The sequence below is a fragment of the Cherax quadricarinatus genome, chromosome 14, assembly GCF_038502225.1.
Source record: "Cherax quadricarinatus isolate ZL_2023a chromosome 14, ASM3850222v1, whole genome shotgun sequence".
NCBI classification, from domain to species: Eukaryota; Metazoa; Arthropoda; class Malacostraca; order Decapoda; family Parastacidae; genus Cherax; species Cherax quadricarinatus.
The window spans coordinates 10,391,756-10,413,968 of record NC_091305.1 but is presented as its reverse complement, the minus strand read 5'-3'; the positions used below and the strand labels follow the sequence as shown (position 1 = coordinate 10,413,968).

The window sequence follows — 22,213 nt, the reverse complement described above, 5'->3', positions numbered from 1 at the left end:
TTGTGTGAGCATGTTAAATAGTGAGTGCGAGTAAGGTAACATTAACCCTTTCAGGGTCCAAGGCCAAAATCGGAAGGGGTGCCCGTGTCCAAGAAATTAAAAAAAAAAAAAAAAAAAAAAAATCTTACAGAACTAAAGATAATATTTTTGTGAAGATAATATAACAAAAAAAAAATTCTGATCAGTACTTACTGAGATACAGCGGCGGGGGAAGTTGACCCAAAATGACCGGGTAGCGGCAACATCAGCGACTTCCGCAAAATCGCATTTTTTTTATTTTACGTTTTTATACTTTCTTTTCTTTTCTAATTTTTTCTTTTTCTGTAAACATTTGTGACCTGTGAGACCAGTAAAATGTATATTGTATAAGTGTACACTCATTGTATTCAACATAATAAACTGCACTAATTTGTTTATCATTATACAGTGGACCCCCGCATACCGATGGCATCACATAGCGATTAATCCGCATACCGCTTGCTTTAATCGCCAAAATTTTGCCTCACATACCGCTTAAAAACCCGCTCACCGATTTTCGTCCGAGACGCGTCCAATGTGCGGCCTGAGCCACGCTCACATGTTCCGCCGGTGGTATTGTTTACCAGCCAGCCTCCGCGGTAACATCCAAGCATACAATCGGAATATTTCGTATTATTACAGTGTTTTCGGTGCTTTTTTCTGGAAAATAAGTGAGCATGGGCCCCAAGAAAGCTTCTAGTGCCAACCCTACAGCAATAAGGGTGAGAATTACAATAGAGATGAAGAAAAAGATCATTGATGAGTATGAAAGTGGAGTGCGTGTCTCCGAGCTGGCCAGGTTGTATAATAAACCCCAATCAACCATCGCTACTATTGGTGGTACAGCTGCTGCTGCTGCTGCACTGTCAGCTGCTGCTGCTGCTGCACTGTCAGCTGCTGCTGCTGCTGTAGCATCGTCTGCTGCTGCTGTAACATCGTCTGTTGTTGCTGTAGCATCGTCTGTTGCTGCTGTACCACCGTCAGCTGCTGCTGCTGCTGTAGCATCGTCTGCTGCTGCTGTAACATCGTCTGTTGCTGCTGTAGCATCGTCTGCTGCTGCTGTAGCATCGTCTGTTGCTGCTGTACCACCGTCAGCTGCTGCTGCTGCTGTAGCACCGTTGTTGGTGTGGTTTATTGAGAATACCAAGAAACAATTAACCCCAGAGGATTTGCCACCCAGGATAACCCAAAAAAGTCAGTGTCATCGAAGACTGTCTAACTTATTTCCATTGGGGTCCTTAATCTTGTCTCCCAGGATGCAACCCACACAAGTCGACTAACACCCAGGTGAACAGGGAAAAATGCCTGGAACTAGTGCTCATATTGGTGAATTTAAAGCCAGCAAAGGTTGGTTTGAGAGATTTAAGAATCGTAGTGGCATACACAGTGTGATAAGGCCTGTTCTGGAAGAAAATGCCAAACAGGACCTACAGTACTCAGGAGGAAAAGGCACTCCCAGGACACAGTGTCTCATCAGTCATTGCTGCATCTTCAATAAAGGTAAGTGTCATTTATTCTTCATTTAGTAGACTAGTACATGCACAATATATACTGTGCATGTACTACTCTACTATTGTGCATGTATCCTTCTCTTTGTGTGTGGGAAAATGTATATTTCATGTGGTAAAAAAATTTTTTTTTCATACTTTTGGGTGTCTTGCACGGATTAATTTTATTTCCATTATTTCTTATGGGGAAAATTCATTCACATACCGATTATTTCGCATAACAATTACCCCTCTTGCACGGATTAAAATCGTTATGCGGGGGTCCACTGTATTGGTTACAAAACTTGTTTACAAGTTTATTGTAAACAAAATGATGAAAATATTAGTGCGGTTATTGTGTTGAATACAACGGTACCATATAGTACCATATGGTACAATGGTGCCATAGGGTGCAATGGTACCATATAGTGCAATTGTACATATGGTACAATGGTACCATATGATACAATGGTACCATATGGTGCAATGGTACCATATGGTGCAATGGTACCTTATGGTACCATATGATGCAATGGTACATTGTACCATACAGTACAATGATACCACATGGTTCACTGTACCATATAGCACTGTTGTATTCAACACAATAAACACTAATATTTTCATCATTATTTTGTTTACAATAATTATTTACAACAAAAATATGCAAAAATGATGTATATTAGTAATGTTCTATTATATATTTACATATGTACAGGAACTCGACATGTTCCTCGAGGTGGATGACAAAGTGCTTTGTCTCGGGAAACTGGAGTCAGTAGCTAGCTTGCGCCGCCACTCACTCAGTCTTGGCTGGTGTCTCCTGCCAGCAACACCTATTGACCATATGGTACACAGTATATGTTACAGGGTACCATATGGTACATTGTACTATATGGTGCAGGGTACCATATGGTGCAGGGTACCATATGGTGCAGGGTACCATATGGTGCAGGGTACCATATGGTGCAGGGTACCATATGGTGCAGGGTACCATATGGTGCAGGGTACTATACAGAACAGGACACCATACAGTACAGGACACCATACAGTACATGACACCATACAGTACAGGACACCATATGGTACAGATACAGGGATCCCTATGGAAATAAGTCACCCTGACTTTTTTGGGTTATGTATGATAATCTATGTAATTGTAATCTGTACACCTGAATAAACTTACTCAAGAATTTTGGCGTAGATCTACGGTTTGGACACTGAACGTAAAGCCGTAGATCTACAGGACGGACCCTGAAAGGGCTAATAATGGGATTCAGAGAAACCTGAAGGTGAAAATGGTAGTGCCTGCACTATGGAGGGGTGGAAATGTTGCAGTCAAGAGAGCAATCCAAATTGTGAGGTCTACACACTTCTGGCAAGACAGCAATTGAATGCATGACAGTGAATGTTTCGTTCTTTGTGTCACTGCTTTGACAGGAGGCAGCCATTGACATAAAAATGTTCTATACCAAGGCAGAGAGAAGGTATTATACTAACAATGTGTCTCATCAGAGTGGTCTCCTTCTGAGCAGTTGGGCTGACCATCACAGACGAGGCTGGGATGAATGCAGAAGTTAGCAGTGTTGATGCAGCCTCCATCCTTGGTTACACCCAAGCAGTACACTGACCATGCACACGAGAACCAGTGCTGGATACTACAATTTTCTGATAAAGAAGCAGGTTATTTAACAGAACTCCCAAGTTTTCTAAAGCCTGACCTCCAAATTTTCCAACATGTTATGGTGCATCAATTTCTGCACAATTGAAACCAAAACACACACTTATTATGTTAAGTTAAATATAGGCTAAAGTAGACTAAACTAAGTATATCTAACTGCCACTTGCCAAATGGGAGGGTAATTACCACAGTAGCAAGTTAGACATTACTGTCTAAATACAGTACAGTAACTGGAAACCACATGCGTTATTAATGGAGCACAGGTCGTTTTATAGCAACTAGACAATTATAATACAGTGCTCTTCTTCAAAATTGAGATCAGTGTTGTGTATGATACCAAATTATTATAATTTTCATGGGGAAGTGCTAAACCATAGGGATTATACAACTCTTGGGAAACAGAAGTAATCAGATTTGATACAAGGAAGAGCAGCTCAAATTCCCTGGATCAAGAACCCTTCACCAGCCCCAAGGCATCCTTCTTGAAGATATCTTTCTTCTTTCAACACACCAGTCATATCCCACCAAGGCAGGGTGGCCCAAAAGGAAAAATGAAAATTTCTCCTTTTACATTTAGTAATATATACAGGAGAAGGGGTTTCTTGAAGATATATGACATCATAAATACTTGTTTTCCCAGAAGATACATCTCTGTTACAAAGAATTCGTACATGTAGAAGCCTATAGTTGTGCAAAGTATTTCTGGTAGACTTAAACTGAGTTATTAATATAGAATACCTATACAATTACACTGCACAAATGAATGATACATAAATATGTATGACAATATTAATATGTTCATTAGATATTAAATCTACCAATCTAATAAAACTGCTAACAAATAAATACTGTGCTAATAATATTTTATAGGCATGCCAACAGGTACAATAGGAAATAAAACATGTTACACATACTTCACATCTAACAAATATAAAAAATATTTGACACTAATATAAAACCAAATATATTGAGCAGACAGAAAAAAACATTACGACTTATTAGTACACTTAGTGATAACATTAATATACAATATGTAATTATGATAATTACAGTACACTATATTACAAGTGGAGCACTGAAGATAATATGCAAAATAAATTTAGTTTAAGCTTATGGTGGGGCATTTATGAACTAACAAGAGTGCCCTACACTACTTACACCATACTGCACGTGTTGAAAAAGGCATCATCACAGGTCTCTTTTTTTAGTGCATTCCAAATCTCCAGCCAACCATACTTAAAGGCAGAATGCAAATTACACAGGTTTTGCTAAACTACATTACCCTGAACATTTTATCAACAGTGGGAGAAACACAGAAAGGCTAACCAATAAAGCTGGCCAACAACAAACACCAGATAGACTTATAGTTCTAACTTACTAACGAAATTCTGATAACATACAAGACTGTATTTCTGAAAACAAAACCACTTAACTTCTTGAAATAAGGATCAAGTGTTTTCAGAAATACACAACACAAAAGAAATGAGCACTAGGAAATACTGTCATGTTTTCACAAACCTGATCTAATGTAGCAGATCTATCACTAATACTTTTTGGCATTAACAAACAGGAGTACAGTACACCATACTACAGTATATGGAAAGCTTGCAACTTGGATATCAATGGGTTGAGAAATATTAATCAAGCATTAAAGTCACCAGCAACTGACACCTAATTTCTTAAAAGACTTTCTTATAATAAAGTTACTAAGGCTCATTAAAGTGTACCATGTATTTTCTTTTTCAACAAGTCGGCTGTCTCCCATCCAGGCAAAGTGAACCAAAAACAAAGAAAACCCCCAAAACGAAATAACTTTCATCATTCAACACTTTCACCTCACTCAAACATAATCACTTTGTGCAGAGGTACCCAGATACAACAGTTTAGCAGCATATATAAAAATACAATATAAAAAGCGACCTGAAATACTATAATAAACTCCCTATAAAACATAATATCAGGCCCCAATTAGATATATACTGTCCTATTACACATCCCTCAAAACTGTCAATATCCCAAACCCCTCCTTGAAAGTGTAGGCATTGTTCTTCCCATTTCCAGAACTCAAGTCCAGCTATATAAAAATAACCGGTTTCCCTGAATCCTGTCACTAAATATTACCCTGCTCACACTCCAACAGCTCATTAGGTCCCAAAAACCATTCATCTCCATTCACTCCTATCAAACACGCTCATGCATGCTTGCTGGAAGCCCAAGCCCCTCCTGGAGTTTACCTGGAGAGAGTTCCGGGGGTCAACGCCCCCGCGGCCCGGTCTGTGACCAGGCCTCCTGGTGGATCAGAGCCTGATCAACCAGGCTGTTACTGCTGGCTGCATGCAAACCAACGTACGAGCCACAGCCCGGCTGGTCAGGAACCGACTTTAGGTGCTTGTCCAGTGCCAGCTTGAAGACTGCCAGGGGTCGGTTGGTAATCCCCCTTATGTATGCTGGGAGGCAGTTGAACAGTCTCGGGCCCCTGACACTCATTGTATGGTCTCTTAACGTGCTAGTGACACCCCTGCTTTTCATTGGGGGGATGTTGCATCGTCTGCCAAGTCTTTTGCTTTCGTAGCGAGTGATTTTCGTTTGCAAGTTCGGTACTAGTCCCTCTAGGATTTTCCAGGTGTATATAATCATGTATCTCTCCCGCCTGCGTTCCAGGGAATACAGGTTTAGGAACCTCAAGCGCTCCCAGTAATTGAGGTGTTTTATCTCCGTTATGCGCGCCGTGAAGGTTCTCTGTACATTTTCTAGGTCAGCAATTTCACCTGCCTTGAAAGGTGCTGTTAGTGTGCAGCAATATTCCAGCCTAGACAGAACAAGTGACCTGAAAGAGTGTCATCATGGGCTTGGCCTCCCTAGTTTTGAAGGTTCTCATTATCCATCCTGTCATTTTTCTAGCAGATGCGATTGATACAATGTTATGGTCCTTGAAGGTGAGATCCTCCGACATGATCACTCCCAGGTCTTTGACGTTGGTGTTTCGCTCTATTTTGTGGCCAGAATTTGTTTTGTACTCTGATGAAGATTTAATTTCCTTGTGTTTACCATATCTGAGTAATTGAAATTTCTCATCATTGAACTTCATATTGTTTTCTGCAGCCCACTGAAAGATTTGGTTGATGTCCGCCTGGAGCCTTGCAGTGTCTGCAATGGAAGACACTGTCATGCAGATTCGGGTGTCATCTGCAAAGGAAGACACAGTGCTGTGGCTGACATCCTTGTCTATGTCAGATATGAGGATGAGGAACAAGATGGGAGCGAGTACTGTGCCTTGTGGAACAGAGCTTTTCACCGTGGCTGCCTCGGACTTTACTCGTGACTAATCTCATTATGTCGGTCTGGGGCTCCACGCATACATGTCTGAACCTCAATTATGTTGTGATCTGAGTATATTGTTTTTGATATGGTGACATTTCTTATCAGATCATCATTGTTAGTGAAGATGAGGTCTAGTGTATTCTCCAGTCTAGTAGGCTCTATTATTTGCTGGTTTAAATTGAATTTTGTGCAGAGATTTAAAAGCTTGTGTGAGTGTGAGTTTTCATCAGAGCTGCCTCCTGGTGTTATTACTGCAACAATATTATTTGCTATATTCCTCCCTTTTAGGTGCCTTAAGTTGAAATCCCCCAGGAGCAAGATGTTGGGTGCAGGAGCTGGAAGATTTTCCAGACAGTGGTCAATTTTTAACAGCTGTTCCTGGAATTGCTGGGATGTTGCATCCGGAGGCTTGTAGACTACCACAATGACTAGGTTTTGGTTCTCGACCTTTACTGCTAAAACTTCCACTACATCATTTGAGGCATTAAGCAGTTCTGTGCAAACAAGTGACTCTGCAATGTACAGGCCAACCCTCCCCCCCCCCTTTTTGCCTGTTCACTCTGTCACATCTGTATAGGTTGTAACCTGGGATCCATATTTCATTGTCCAAGTGATCCTTTATGTGGGTCTCAGTGAAAGCCGCGAACATTGCCTTTGCCTCTGCAAGCAGTCCACGGATGAAAGGTATTTTGTTGTTTGTTGCTGGCTTTAGACTCTGTATATTTGCAAAGAAGAATGTCATCGGACTGGTGGTATTGTTGGTACTGAGGGGGGGGATTTTTTTTCCGGCATTAGTATCTGTATCTGTTGGTTTGGAGTGGAGGCCATCGACTGTGGTTCCACTCCAGGAATGACTGGATTTGGTGTACGATTTCTGCCATTTCCTGCCAGTTTTTTTTCCTTCCTGGCACTAAAAAACCTCTCCCTCCAACTCCCTCCAACATTTTCGTGGACGACCCCTACCCCGCCTTCCTTCCCTTACAGATTTATATGCTCTCCATGTCATTCTACTTTGATCCATTCTCTCTAAATGACCAAACCACTTCAACAACCCCTCTTCAGCCCTCTAATACTTTTACTAACTCCACACCTCCTAATTTTCACACTTCGAATTCTCTGCATAATATTTACACCACACATTGCCCTTAGACAGGACATCTCCACTGCCTCCAACTGCCTCCTCGCTGCAGCATTTAAAACCCAAGCTTCACACCCATATAAGTGTTGGTACCACTATACTTTCATACATTCCCTTCTTTGCCTCCATTGATAACGTTTTTTGTCTCCACATATACCTCGTTGCACCACTCTTCTTTTTTCCCTCATCAATTCTATGGTTAACCTCATCCTTCATAAACCCATCCGCTAACACATCAATTCCCAAATATCAGAAAGCATTTAGTTCTTCCATACTCTTTCTCTCCAATGTGATATCCAATTTTTCTTTATCTAAATCATTTGATACCCTCATCACCTTACTCTTATCTATGTTCACTTTCAACTTTCTACCTTTACACACCCTCCGAAACTCGTCCACTAACCTTTGCAACTTTTCTTTAGAATCACCCATATGTATGTATATGTATGTACTCGCCTAATTGTACTAATCTATTTGTGGTTGCAGGGGTTGAGACTCGGCTCCTGGCCTTGCCTCTTCACTGACTCCTACTAGATCCTCTCTCTCTCTCCCTGCTCCATGAGCTTTATCATACCTCGTCTTAAAGCTATGTATGGTTCCTGCCTCCACTACACCACTTGCCAGACTATTCCACTTCCTGACAACTCTGTGACTGAAGAAATACTTCCTAACATCCCTCTGACTCATCCGAGTCTTCAACTTCCAATTGTTACCCCTTGTTTCTGTGTCCTATCTCTGGAACATCCTGTCTCTGTTCACCTTATCTATTTCTCGCAGTATTTTATGTCGTTATCATGTCTCCCCTAACCCTCCTGTCCTCAGGCCGATTTCCCTTAACCTTTCTTCATAGGACATTGCCCGTAGCTCTGGAACTAGCCTTGTTGCAAACCTTTGCACTTTCTCTAATTTCTTGACATGCTTGACCAGGTGTGGGTTCCAAACTGGTGCTGCACTCCAGTATGGGCCTGATGTACACAGTGTACAGTGTCTTGAATGATTCCTTACTGAGATACTGGAATGCTATTCTCAGATTTGCCAGGTGCCCATATGCTGCAAGTCATCTTGTTGTGTGCTTCCGGAGACATGCTCAGTATTATACTTGCCCCAAGATCTTTCTCCTTGAGTGAGGTTTGCAGTCTTTGGCCACCTAGATTATACTCTGTCTGCTGTCTTCTTTGTCCTTCCCTGATCTTCATTACTTTGCATTTGGCGGGGTTAAATTCGAGTAGCCAGCTGCTGGACCATGTGTCCAGCCTGTCGAGGTCTCTCTCTAGTCCTGTCTGATCCTCATCTGATTTAATTCTCCTCATTACTTCACATCATCTGCAAACAGGAACACTTCTGAGTCTATCCCTTCCATCATGTCATTCACATATATGTACTAAAAATAGCACTGGTCCTAAGACTGACCCTCTGCGGAACTCCGCTCGTCACAGGCACCCAGTGTGATGCTTCATTTGGTACCATGACTCATTGTTGCCTCCCTGTCAAGTATTCTCTAGTCCATTGCAGTACCCTTCCTGTTATATGTGCCTGATCCTCTAGCTTCTACACTAATTTTTGTGAAGAACTGTGCCAAACGCCTTCTTGCAGTCAAGAATATGCAATCAGCCCACCCCTCTCTCGTGTTTTACTGCTGTTACCTTGTCATAAAACTCCAGAAGGTTTGTGACACAGGATTTACTTTCCATGAATCTGTGCTGGTTGTCATTTATAATCTTGTTCCGTTCCAGGTGCTCTATGTTATGGGGCTATAGGACCCAACATGTATTTATGTATCTGTAACAGTTACTCTGGAATACCTAATTATATTGAATTGATGGGGACTCGGCTCTAAATGTCATAAGGGCTGATCACTCTTATGGCTGTAAGGCAGCCGAGTCAAGCCTGTTTTTCTCAATATAATAAGACTTAAGAAATCGTAATGACGGGCTGGAGTTTTGAGACTCTATGACCGCGGGTTCAATCCCGGCCGGGGGTATGGTTTTTCTCAATATAATAGGTTATACTATAGACACACATGCACACAATTTAAATAAGTAGTTCATAAAGTTGTATTTCTTTTTGCAACAGTAATATAAGGTGTGGAAGAATTGTGGTAACTAGAGAATTGTGCTTGGCAACAGTCTTTTTGTTTATTTGGTGGGTGTGGGAGGTGCTTAGCTAGGCTCCTCCCCCTCTCTCTCTCTCTCTCTCTCTCTCTCTCGGTGGACTTCAAGCTGGTAGGACCTCAGGGTCCTTCTTTCTATTTTTTTGGGCATTATGTGTGCTCCAGGGGTGAGTTTTTATAACTGAAGTTGTGGCCACCATACCCACGGTGACTAAAGTGTGTTAAAACACTAGTTAGTCCTGAGGTAGTCCAGAAGGAAGAGGGGCAATTTGTCCAGATCCACCATGTGGGCTGTCTTAGAAGGGCAGCTAAGGGGGTGTGCAGGCTTATGTTTTGAATCAGATCAGAGGACTCACAGGTAAGGACCCACGAGGGGCGAGGGGCAAGTGGGGACAGTGCGAAGAATAGACGGTGAGAGGAATGTCTTGAGTCGAAGAGAGAAGAGTCAAGACTAGATCCAACAGCTAAGCCTTGGAAGCAGAGGGAAACAGCAACACAAAAAATAGGAGAACACTCAGTCGTCCGGCTGGCAAGCTATCTGCATCTTGCATTCTTGATGTTGACTGGCGGCTGGCAGAAGCTGGAGGCATGGTCAAAGGAGGCTAGCTTCTTGACTGGTCAGGTGTCGTTAAAGTGTGAGTCAGGAGTTACATCATTTCTTCAGTGTTGGAGGAACAACAACTGCAGTTGTTGGGAGGAAATGATGAGTAGTCTTGTAATCTTGGGTCGAAATGCTGGGTCGGCTTGTAACTGGTCAAAGGTCATCTTGAGTGCTGTGAATGGGTTCCTTTTTTTATTTTATTATTATCACACTGGCCGATTCCCACCAAGGCAGGGTGGCCCGAAAAAGAAAAACTTTCACCATCATTCACTCCATCACTGTCTTGCCAGAAGGGTGCTTTACACTACAGTTTTTAAACTGCAACATTAACACCCCTCCTTCAGAGTGCAGGCACTGTACTTCCCATCTCCAGGACTCAAGTCCGGCCTGCCGGTTTCCCTGAATCCCTTCATAAATGTTACTTTGCTCACACTCCAACAGCAAGTCAAGTATTAAAAACCATTTGTCTCCATTCACTCCTATCAAACACGCTCACGCATGCCTGCTGGAAGTCCAAGCCCCTCGCATACAAAACCTCCTTTACCCCCTCCCTCCAACCCTTCCTAGGCCGACCCCTACCCCGCCTTCCTTCCACTACAGACTGATACACTCTTGAAGTCATTCTGTTTCGCTCCATTCTCTCTACATGTCCGAACCACCTCAACAACCCTTCCTAAGCCCTCTGGACAACAGTTTTGGTAATCCCGCACCTCCTCCTAACTTCAAAACTACGAATTCTCTGCATTATATTCACACCACACATTGCCCTCAGACATGACATCTCCACTGCCTCCAGCCTTCTCCTCGCTGCAACATTCATCACCCACGCTTCACACCCATATAAGAGCGTTGGTAAAACTATACTCTCATACATTCCCCTCTTTGCCTCCAAGGACAAAGTTCTTTGTCTCCACAGACTCCTAAGTGCACCACTCACTCTTTTTCCCTCATCAATTCTATGATTCACCTCATCTTTCATAGACCCATCCGCTGACACGTCCACTCCCAAATATCTGAATACGTTCACCTCCTCCATACTCTCTCCCTCCAATCTGATATTCAATCTTTCATCACCTAATCTTTTGTTATCCTCATAACCTTACTCTTTCCTGTATTCACCTTTAATTTTCTTCTTTTGCACACCCTACCAAATTCATCCACCAATCTCTGCAGCTTCTCTTCAGAATCTCCCAAGAGCACAGTGTCATCAGCAAAGAGCAGCTGTGACAACTCCCACCCTGTGTGTGATTCTTTATCTTTTAACTCCACGCCTCTTGCCAAGACCCTCGCATTTACTTCTCTTACAACCCCATCTATAAATATATTAAACAACCACGGTGACATCACACATCCTTGTCTAAGGCCTACTTTTACTGGGAAAAAATTTCCCTCTTTCCTACATACTCTAACTTGAGCCTCACTATCCTCGTAAAAACTCTTCACTGCTTTCAGTAACCTACCTCCTACCTGCAACATCTGCCACATTGCCCCCCTATCCACCCTGTCATACGCCTTTTCCAAATCCATAAATGCCACAAAGACCTCTTTAGCCTTATCTAAATACTGTTCACTTATATGTTTCACTGTAAACACCTGGTCCACACACCCCCTACCTTTCCTAAAGCCTCCTTGTTCATCTGCTATCCTATTCTCCGTCTTACTCTTAATTCTTTCAATTATAACTCTACCATACACTTTACCAGGTACACTCAACAGACTTATCCCCCTATAATTTTTGCACTCTCTTTTATCCCCTTTACCTTTATACAAAGGAACTATGCATGCTCTCTGCCAATCCCTAGGTACCTTACCCTCTTCCATACATTTATTAAATAATTGCACGATTTGTAAACTTGACTGTTCTGTCGAGTAATTTCTCGTACAAAGTGTCGACATTCATGGTGGGTTCTTGGTCAGGAGTCATATAAAAAGTTATATCTTTCCAGTGCAGGTATTGATCTCGGTGTTGGTCTTCTGTATTAATACGTCGAGTGATGGCTGGTGAGGTTTTTGTTGGTGGTTGCAGCACTGAAGGTTCATTCAATGTTGGTGTCTCAGCTACAGAGTGTATAGAAGACTGTGGTGGAATTGTGGCTTCTGATTGGTCCATTTGAGTAGTGGTGAGTGGAGGCGAAGGAATGATATTTGCGCCGCCACGACGAGCCAATCGACGAATAGGAGGCGTGGTGCTGTCTTGGATGTTATCAGGTGAATGTTGATTGGAGGATTCAAAAGAGGATGCGTTGTCATCAATTATTAATTCCTTCAAGTCATCTGGCGCTTCAAAACTGACGATCTTCGGGATTATTTTCAAAATTTCAGCTGATGGTGGACTTGCAGAGAAGTTAAATGATGGCATGTTGCTGAGTGCAAGAAGTTCATTAATAGTCGTGTTGAAAGAGCCAGGTTTTGCAGCATTTTGCATGTGAGCAAACATCATGAAGTAATAGAATTTGGTAGAGATATCAACAGGTGGAGGTTGGGTAGTGAGAGGTGGTGGAGACGACTGTTGAGTGGCTTGTAGAATCTTGGATGTTGTAGATTGAATCTTGGCAATTGCAGCGTATGTAGGAGAGGTTCCAGATGACTTTTGTTTCTTCCTTCAGTTTCTTAGAGAGGATATCCTTACGCACTAGACATTTGGCTGCAAGAGTATTGTGGCATGCAAAGAGTACATAACCTTTATTCGGCGCATGTACACACCCTCATTTACAGGCTATCTCCCCCAACCAGCGAACCAGGTTGCTAAGAGTTGATGATGGGGCCCCGTCGTTCAACTAGTGACCAGGTTCTAGCCAATAAGATGATGGTTTTGGCAATCGCAGAGGTTATGTGGGTACCGCTCTCCTGTCTGCCCTTGTCATTCCCATTCTAGAGCTGGTTGAAGCACGGTCTGCTATCTTGTGGCTTCTATTTCTGCTTTGCTTACCGTGGAGTGCACTATACTTATCACTGTACATAGTGTACATATTGCTGTTCTAAATTGGTGAAGGATAATATAAGTCTAAACTTTTTCTGCTGTGTTTATTTTGCTCCCATTACACCCGGGATAACAGGCCATTTGGAATCCTGGGTTGTAATAAGTATGGTGATCACTCTTACAGTTGATGCAAGTGGGAGCAGCAGTGGAAGTGCAAGAACGAAAATCGTGTCCTGCAGACCCACAGGTGGAACATATCTTCTTATTCTTCACGTGGCAGTCGGCAGTAGAGTGACTGTACGAGTAACATGTCCAACAAGGTGTTATGTACGTGAAGCGTTCAGGTTCAATCTGTCGAGGGTTGATGTAGTAGTAGTAAGAGATGGCCAGGCCATCAGACAGTACTCTGGTCACCATGGTAACGTCCAGGAATGTGACCTTGAGCACTGAGGAAGCGTTGGGGATCTTCACAACAGAGTCAATCTTGGCCCAGGTGTTGAGGTCTTCAAGTGATGACGTAATTTCCTGGATGGACATGTTCGTGATCAGCCTGTCAAGACGTTTCATAAACACTGAATGTTTTGCAAGCATGTATGGTGATGTGGAGATGGTAAAGCCGCGGTCTTCTAAGGTCTTCATGGCAGTAGGTGTGAGCATTTTGTCTCAAACATGCAAGATTTCAGGTACGTCTTGCTACTTCTACTTACACTTAGGTCACACAACACATACATGTACAAGCATATATATACGTACCCCTCTGGGTTTTCTTCTATTTTCTTTTTAGTTTTTGTTCTTGTCTATTTCCTCTTATCTCCGTGGGGAAGTGGAACAGAATTCTTCCTCCGTAAGCCATGCGTGTTGTAAGAGGCGACTAAAATGCCGGGAGCAAGGGGCTAGTAACCCCTTCTCCTGTATATATTACTAAATTTAAAAGGAGAAACTTTCGTTTTTTTCTTTTGGGCCACCCTGCCTCGGTGGGATACGGCTGGTACGTTGAAAGAAGAAAGATATGTGTGTGTGTGTGTGTGTATATATATATATATATATATATATATATATTTTTTTTTTTTTTTTTTTTTTTCAACAAGTCGGCCGTCTCCCACCGAGGCAGGGTGACCCAAAAAAGAAAGAAAATCCCCAAAAAGAAAATACTTTCATCATCATTCAACACTTTCACCACACTCGCACATTATCACTGTTTTTGCAGAGGTGCTCAGAATACAACAGTCTAGAAGCATAAACATATAAAGATACACAACATATCCCTCCAAACTGCCAATATCCCAAACCCCTCCTTTAAAGTGCAGGCATTGTACTTCCCATTTCCAGGACTCAAGTCCGACTATATGAAAATAAATATATATGAAAATTTTCATATATATATATATATATATATATATATATATATATATATATATATACACACACACACAGTCATATATATATATATAGTCGGACTTGAGTCCTGGAAATGGGAAGTACAATGCCTGCACTTTAAAGGAGGGGTTTGGGATATTGGCAGTTTGGAGGGATATGTTGTGTATCTTTATATGTGTATGCTTCTAGACTGTTGTATTTTGAGCACCTCTGCAAAAACAGTGATAATGTGCGAGTGTGGTGAAAGTGTTGAATGATGAAAGTATTTTCTTTTTGGGGATTTTCTTTCTTTTTTGGGTCACCCTGCCTCGGTGGGAGACGGCCGACTTGTTGAAAAAAAAACAAAAAAAAATATATATAATATATATCACACACTAACAAAAATCTAAAGATGACACTGAGAAATTCATGCTAATCTAACAATGTCTGTTTTTTTACTCACACACACACACACACACACACACACACACACACACACACACACACACACACACACTCACACACACACACGGCGACAAGGACTATGGAGTTTAATTTTTCAGAGGTATATAGGTCATGCTGTTTTATCTTTACTTGCTGACTAATGATCAAGTTACCTTGTGTTGTGAGTAGCACTTCTGTCCAGAAAATATGAAAGCCAGCAAATTTTGTAGTATTGTCAGAAGGTTCACCAGTCCTGCCAATTATTATTTTATCATTATTTTATTTACCAAAGTACTGTACCTCTATAGCATATTTGTGAACTAAAATCAAGATGACAAGCATAGCTTTAATAATTATAAGCTTTCACACAATATACAAACCAATTAAATACTGTATACTACTTTTCAATGAGATATGTATTAAATATATATTCCAGAAATGGAATGGCAAAGCATATACAGTCCTTTAGTTTGATAGTTACTCAACACTAAAACTACAAGGTTAGAATAATTAGTCTTAGTACTGTAATTAAATTCTAATTTAGTATTTTCATTTTATATAATTACATTCAGTTTGCTTTTTTAAACATTTAAACATCATTTATAAACTTCCACATGTAAGTAAGACTTAGGTCTCGAGATATTCCCCAGATAGGGAGCCAAGGCCGGGTCACCACTACTTGGAAAAGACCCGGGCCGGGAGAGTACCGGCGAATAAGAAAAAAAAATTAAGTTTAATAAAACAGGAAAGTTATTTTTAACATGTAAATAACTCATTACTCTGTAACTTGTTTAGCTATCAAAGCTTTGTGGCCCAGTTCCTGGGCCCATTATGTGCCTCTGTAATCTTTTGACTACAGCTCACAGGATTAGTACAGGTACTCAAATTAATATACATAGGAAGATTTTTTTTTCAACTCATTTTGAAATCTCATAAGTAGTATTCACTCCTTAATATGATAAATAGGAATATGGAGTAAAATTATATTTAAAATATTTTCATCAAAGTAATCAGCAAATTGTAAGCAATTTCAGTATAATAAAAAATTCTTGCAATCACAAATTAGTGTGGTCATTGTAAAGGTAACCTAAAACTGTAATAAACTTTTAATTAAGAAAATGCCTCTCAATAAATCTTGCAGTTTTCCTCATTTTTTTTTTAAATAATTCTTAAAACTTCAGAAGTGGAGGGGTATTTGGGGGACTGCAGACCACTAAAATTTACTTCAGCACCTGAAAGCTCCCATTTCCGTATCAGATTAGATAAGTGTCCGTAATTAACATATACATATATACATGTGGTGCATATAGTATATGTTCCCATTACATCATTGTGCAATTCCTTGTACTCAACACTAAAACTACAAGGTTAGAATAATTAGTCTTAGTACTTAAATTCTAATTTAGTATTTTCATTTTATATAATTACATTCAGCTTGCTTTTTTAAACATTTAAACTTTTTTAACATTTAAACCCTATCTCAAATTCTAGGAACAAAAAAGATATCAGGAAACAAAACAATCAAACCAACAAAACCAGATGAACCCCTACTCCCACCAACTGAAACAGCAGACTCAATGTTTTCTTCTCCACCAAAGGAAAAAAACCTTGCGGGTAAAATCCCAAGCTCAAATACCCCACCTAATGACTACCTCAATGGCAACTACCCGAACACACTGTTCCTAGCTCCGACTAACCCAACAGAAGTCTCCCTTATTATCAACACACTAAAGAACAAGACAGGAGATTTAAATACCTTACCACCCTTTATATACAAAAAAGCTTCACAAGTACTGTCACCAATCACTGCAACACTAACAAATCCATCGAATCCTCTACCTTCCCTACAGTTCTCAAAATTGCGAGGGTCACCCCAGTACATAAAGGAGGAGATCAAGCAGACTTGAATAACTAAAGGCCAATATCCAACTTACACCCTCTCTAAAATCTTTGAGAACTTAATTCATAAGCGAATCTATTCCTACCTCATCTCCCACAACATACTCAACCCCAGTCAGTTTGGGTTCAGGCCTAATAAAAATACGAATGATGCTATTATACCAACAATACCACCAGTCCGATAACATTCTTCTTTGCAAATATACAGGGTCTAAAGCCAGCAACAAACAACAAAATACCTTTCATCCGTGGACTGCTTGCAGAGGCAAAGGCAATGTTCGCGGCTTTCACTGAGACCCACATAAAGGATCACTTGGACAACGAAATATGGATCCCAGGTTACAACCTATACAGATGTGACAGAGTGAACAGGCAAAAGGGGGGGGTTGGCCTGTACATTGCAGAGTCACTTGTTTGCACAGAACTGCTAAATGCCTCAAATGATGTAGTGGAAGTTTTAGCAGTAAAGGTCGAGAACCAAAACCTAGTCATTGTGATAGTCTACAAGCCTCCGGATGCAACATCCCAGCAATTCCAGGAACAGCTGTTAAAAATTGACCACTGTCTGGAAAACCTTCCAGCTCCTGCACCCAACATCTTGCTCCTGGGGGATTTCAACTTAAGGCACCTAAAATGGAGGAATATAGCAAATAATATTGTGGCAGTAATAACACCAGGAGGCAGCTCTGATGAAAACTCACACTCACGCGAGCTTTTAAATCTCTGCACAAAATTCAATTTAAACCAGCAAATAATAGAGCCTACTAGACTGGAGAATACACTAGACCTCATCTTCACTAACAATGATGATCTGATAAGAAATATCACCATATCAAAAACAATATACTCAGATCACAACATAATTGAGGTTCAGTCATGTATGCGCGGAGCCCCAGACCGACATAATGAGATTAGTCACAAGGGAGCATTCACCAAATTCAACTTCAATAACAAAAACATAAAGTGGGACCAAGTAAACCAAGTCCTAACCGATATAAGCTGGGAAGATATACTAAGCAACACTGACCCCAACTTATGCCTAGAACAGATTAACTCGGTGGCACTCGATGTATGCACAAGGCTTATTCCTCTAAGAAAAAGGAGGAGTAGATGTAAAACAGAAAGAGACAGGCGCTCCCTTTACAGGCGACGGAAAAGAATAACAGAGCGGCTAAAAGAGGTCAATATATCTGATATGCGTAGGGAGACACTGGTCAGAGAAATAGCAAGCATCGAACTTAAGCTAAAAGAATCCTTTAGGAGTCAGGAATCGCGGGAAGAACTAAAAGCCATAAATGAAATCGAAAGAAACCCAAAGTATTTCTTCTCCTATGCCAAATCAAAATCGAGAACAACGTCCAGTATTGGGCCCCTACTTAAACAAGATGGGTCCTACACAGATGACAGCAAGGAAATGAGTGAGCTACTCAAGTCCCAATATGACTCAGTTTTTAGCAAGCCGCTAACCAGACTGAGAGTCGAAGATCAAAATGAATTTTTTATGAGAGAGCCACAAAATTTGATTAACACAAGCCTATCCGATGTTATCCTGACGCCAAATGACTTCGAACAGGCGATAAATGACATGCCCATGCACTCTGCCCCAGGGCCAGACTCATGGAACTCTGTGTTCATCAAGAACTGCAAGAAGCCCCTATCACGAGCCTTTTCCATCCTATGGAGAGGGAGCATGGACACGGGGGTCGTCCCACAGTTACTAAAAACAACAGACATAGCCCCACTCCACAAAGGGGGCAGCAAAGCAACAGCAAAGAACTACAGACCAATAGCACTAACATCCCATATCATAAAAATCTTTGAAAGGGTCCTAAGAAGCAAGATCACCACACATCTAGAAACCCATCAGTTACACAACCCAGGGCAACATGGGTTTAGAACAGGTCGCTCCTGTCTGTCTCAACTATTGGACCACTACGACAAGGTCCTAAATGCACTAGAAGACAAAAAGAATGCAGATGTAATATATACAGACTTTGCAAAAGCCTTCGACAAGTGTGACCATGGCGTAATAGCGCACAAAATGCGTGCTAAAGGAATAACAGGAAAAGTCGGTCGATGGATCTATAATTTCCTCACTAACAGAACACAGAGAGTAGTCGTCAACAGAGTAAAGTCCGAGGCAGCTTCGGTGAAAAGCTCTGTTCCACAAGGCACAGTACTCGCTCCCATCTTGTTCCTCATCCTTATATCCGACATAGACAAGGATGTCAGCCACAGCACCGTGTCTTCCTTTGCAGATGACACCCGAATCTGCATGACAGTGTCTTCCATTGCAGACACTGCAAAGCTCCAGGCAGACATCAACCAAATCTTTCAGTGGGCTGCAGAAAACAATATGAAGTTCAACGATGAGAAATTTCAATTACTCAGATATGGTAAACATGAGGAAATTAAATCTTCATCAGAGTACAAAACAAATTCTGGCCACAAAATAGAGCGAAACACCAACGTCAAAGACCTGGGAGTGATCATGTCGGAGGATCTCACCTTCAAGGACCATAACATTGTATCAATCGCATCTGCTAGAAAAATGACAGGATGGATAATGAGAACCTTCAAAACTAGGGAGGCCAAGCCCATGATGACACTCTTCAGGTCACTTGTTCTATCTAGGCTGGAATATTGCTGCACACTAACAGCACCTTTCAAGGCAGGTGAAATTGCCGACCTAGAAAATGTACAGAGAACTTTCACGGCGCGCATAACGGAGATAAAACACCTCAATTATTGGGAGCGCTTGAGGTTCCTAAACCTGTATTCCCTGGAACGCAGGAGGGAGAGATACATGATTATATACACCTGGAAAATCCTAGAGGGACTAGTACCGAACTTGCACACGAAAATCACTCACTACGAAAGCAAAAGACTTGGCAGACAATGCACCATCCCCCCAATGAAAAGCAGGGGTGTCACTAGCACGTTAAGAGACCATACAATAAGTGTCAGGGGCCCGAGACTGTTCAACTGCCTCCCAGCACACATAAGGGGGATTACCAACAGACCCCTGGCAGTCTTCAAGCTGGCACTGGACAAGCACCTAAAGTCAGTTCCGGATCAGCCGGGCTGTGGCTCGTATGTTGGTTTGCGTGCAGCCAGCAGCAACAGCCTGGTTGATCAGGCTCTGATCCACCAGGAGGCCTGGTCTCAGACCGGGCCGCGGGGGCGTTGACCCCCGGAACTCTCTCCAGGTAAACTCCAGGTAAACACATGTTAGAACAAATATACAATGCACTTGAGAAAAAAGAAGACCCACTGGGGATCTTCAATGATTTACATAAAGCTTTTGATACAGCTGACCATGATTTGTTGCACAAAATTATCACACTATGGTATAAGAGGGCAATCCCTCAACTACGTAAAGTCATTCCTTAGCAACAGAAGCCAATATGTGTACACAAATGGAGCAAACTCTTCCACACAGCCAATTACAGTTGGTGTCCCACAGGGAAGTGTCCTTGGCATTCTTCTCTTTCTCATTTACATGAACGACCTACCAAATGCATCACAACTACTGAAACCCACACTATTTGCAGATGACACTACATATGTCTTCTCTCACCCAAGCCCAGTCATACTAGCCAATACTGAAAATACCGAATTACAGAAAATACCTACCTGGATGATGATTAACAAACTTACTCTCAATATTGACAAAACCTACTTTATTCAGTTTGGGAACAGAACTACAGATGTTCCTCTTAACATAATGATAAACGGATCACCTATCACAAAGCTCACAGGAAAAATTCTCAGATTTCAAACACATGTACAACAAATTTCCAAGAAAATCTCCAAGACTGTAGGCATACTGTTTCTGTACTACAAATCATTGATTTTACTCTATGTGATTGGATTATATTATACATTGTTATGCTACAAATTTGTACAAATTTAATGCTTCTTATTTGAAATACTCTTTTGTACTTCATGCTGTAATTTGTTTACTGTAACTTTTACCACTGAATATATCATTGCTTAGTTAATCTTAAGTTAATTTTAAGCCTGCCCATAATGCTCTGTATACTACTACTGTATACTATACTAGACTACTGTATACTACTACTCTGTATACTACTGTGCAATCTACATCTACAGGACCTTAAATTCCAATATTAACCTTGACCTAAAACGCTTTCTTGATAGTTGCAACAGAACCCACAGGCACAACACCAGACACAAACATCTCTATGACATTCCCCGTGTCCGACTAAACCTTTACAAAAATTCAATGCATGTCAAAGGCCCTAAAATCTGGAACACCCTACCTGAAAATTCTAAAACTGCAGACACATTCATCACCTTCAAAACTACCATCAGAAAACATCTTATCTCCCTGATACACCCTGTCAACTAATTACACGAATACCACCAGGTGGTTAACACTTACACTCACTCACCCATTTGACCATAAACAGAAATATCAATCTCAATCTCAAAATAGTGAATCTTAACTAGTCATAAGTTGGCCTGTGATACTCCAATACTGAAACTATGTATAGTGCCAAAACAAAAGCATTCACATTGCTAAACTCACAAACTAGTATTTAGTCACTTAGCCATAATACCAACTTACCTCATAATTTTGTAATATTTTAAACTTAAGATTTAATTTAAGTCTCCCTGAAATGCCTAGCCATGCTAGGTGTTCTAGTGGTACACTCTGTAATTATTATTTTACTACATGTAAACCACACAATAACCAAATTCTGTAAACTCAGCATTGTAATCCTTATAGAGAATAAACTTTGAAGGGGCTTTTGTCATGTACACCCAATCACTATAGTATTTCTTTGTACAACTATGTATCATGCCCAAATAAAAAATAAACAAATAACAGCAATAATGACACTGCTTCCAAACAAGTCACCAAGCCCTCTCTTCCAGCCAAATAGCCACTCCTAAGCTTCCCCAGGATAGAAATTATGGTGCAATACTGGTCAGAAGACCTCAGCAGACTGATTAAGCATCAGAAATTAAATAGCTATACACAGAATAATTAGAAAAATTAAACAGAAAATTTAGCAACTGTAATAAATTATTTAATTTGTTTCTTTAACCATTTAAAAAGTATTCCATGTTTAAATGAAGAAGAGCGAGTAATGGAGGTTCTATATGCAAGGGGCTTGGGCATCCAACAAGTGTATGAGTGTTAGAGAGTATTTGAGGCAAGTGGTTTTTGTGACTTATGTGCTGTTGGAGTGTAAGCAAGGTAACATT

General features: G+C 41.0%; 1 protein-coding gene across 1 annotated transcript in view; it reads right to left on the bottom strand.

Annotated features, from left to right (window-relative positions):
* The window catches only part of LOC128695435 (uncharacterized), a 173,258-nt gene that overhangs the window by 8,923 nt on the left and 142,122 nt on the right, over positions 1-22,213 (bottom strand). The window contains exons 8-9 of the mRNA XM_070084848.1: positions 15,250-15,329; positions 3,006-3,173 (exon numbers count right to left, since the gene is read on the bottom strand). Coding sequence (XP_069940949.1) covers positions 3,006-3,173; positions 15,250-15,329 — 248 coding nt within the window. The remainder of the gene's footprint in view (positions 1-3,005; positions 3,174-15,249; positions 15,330-22,213) is intronic.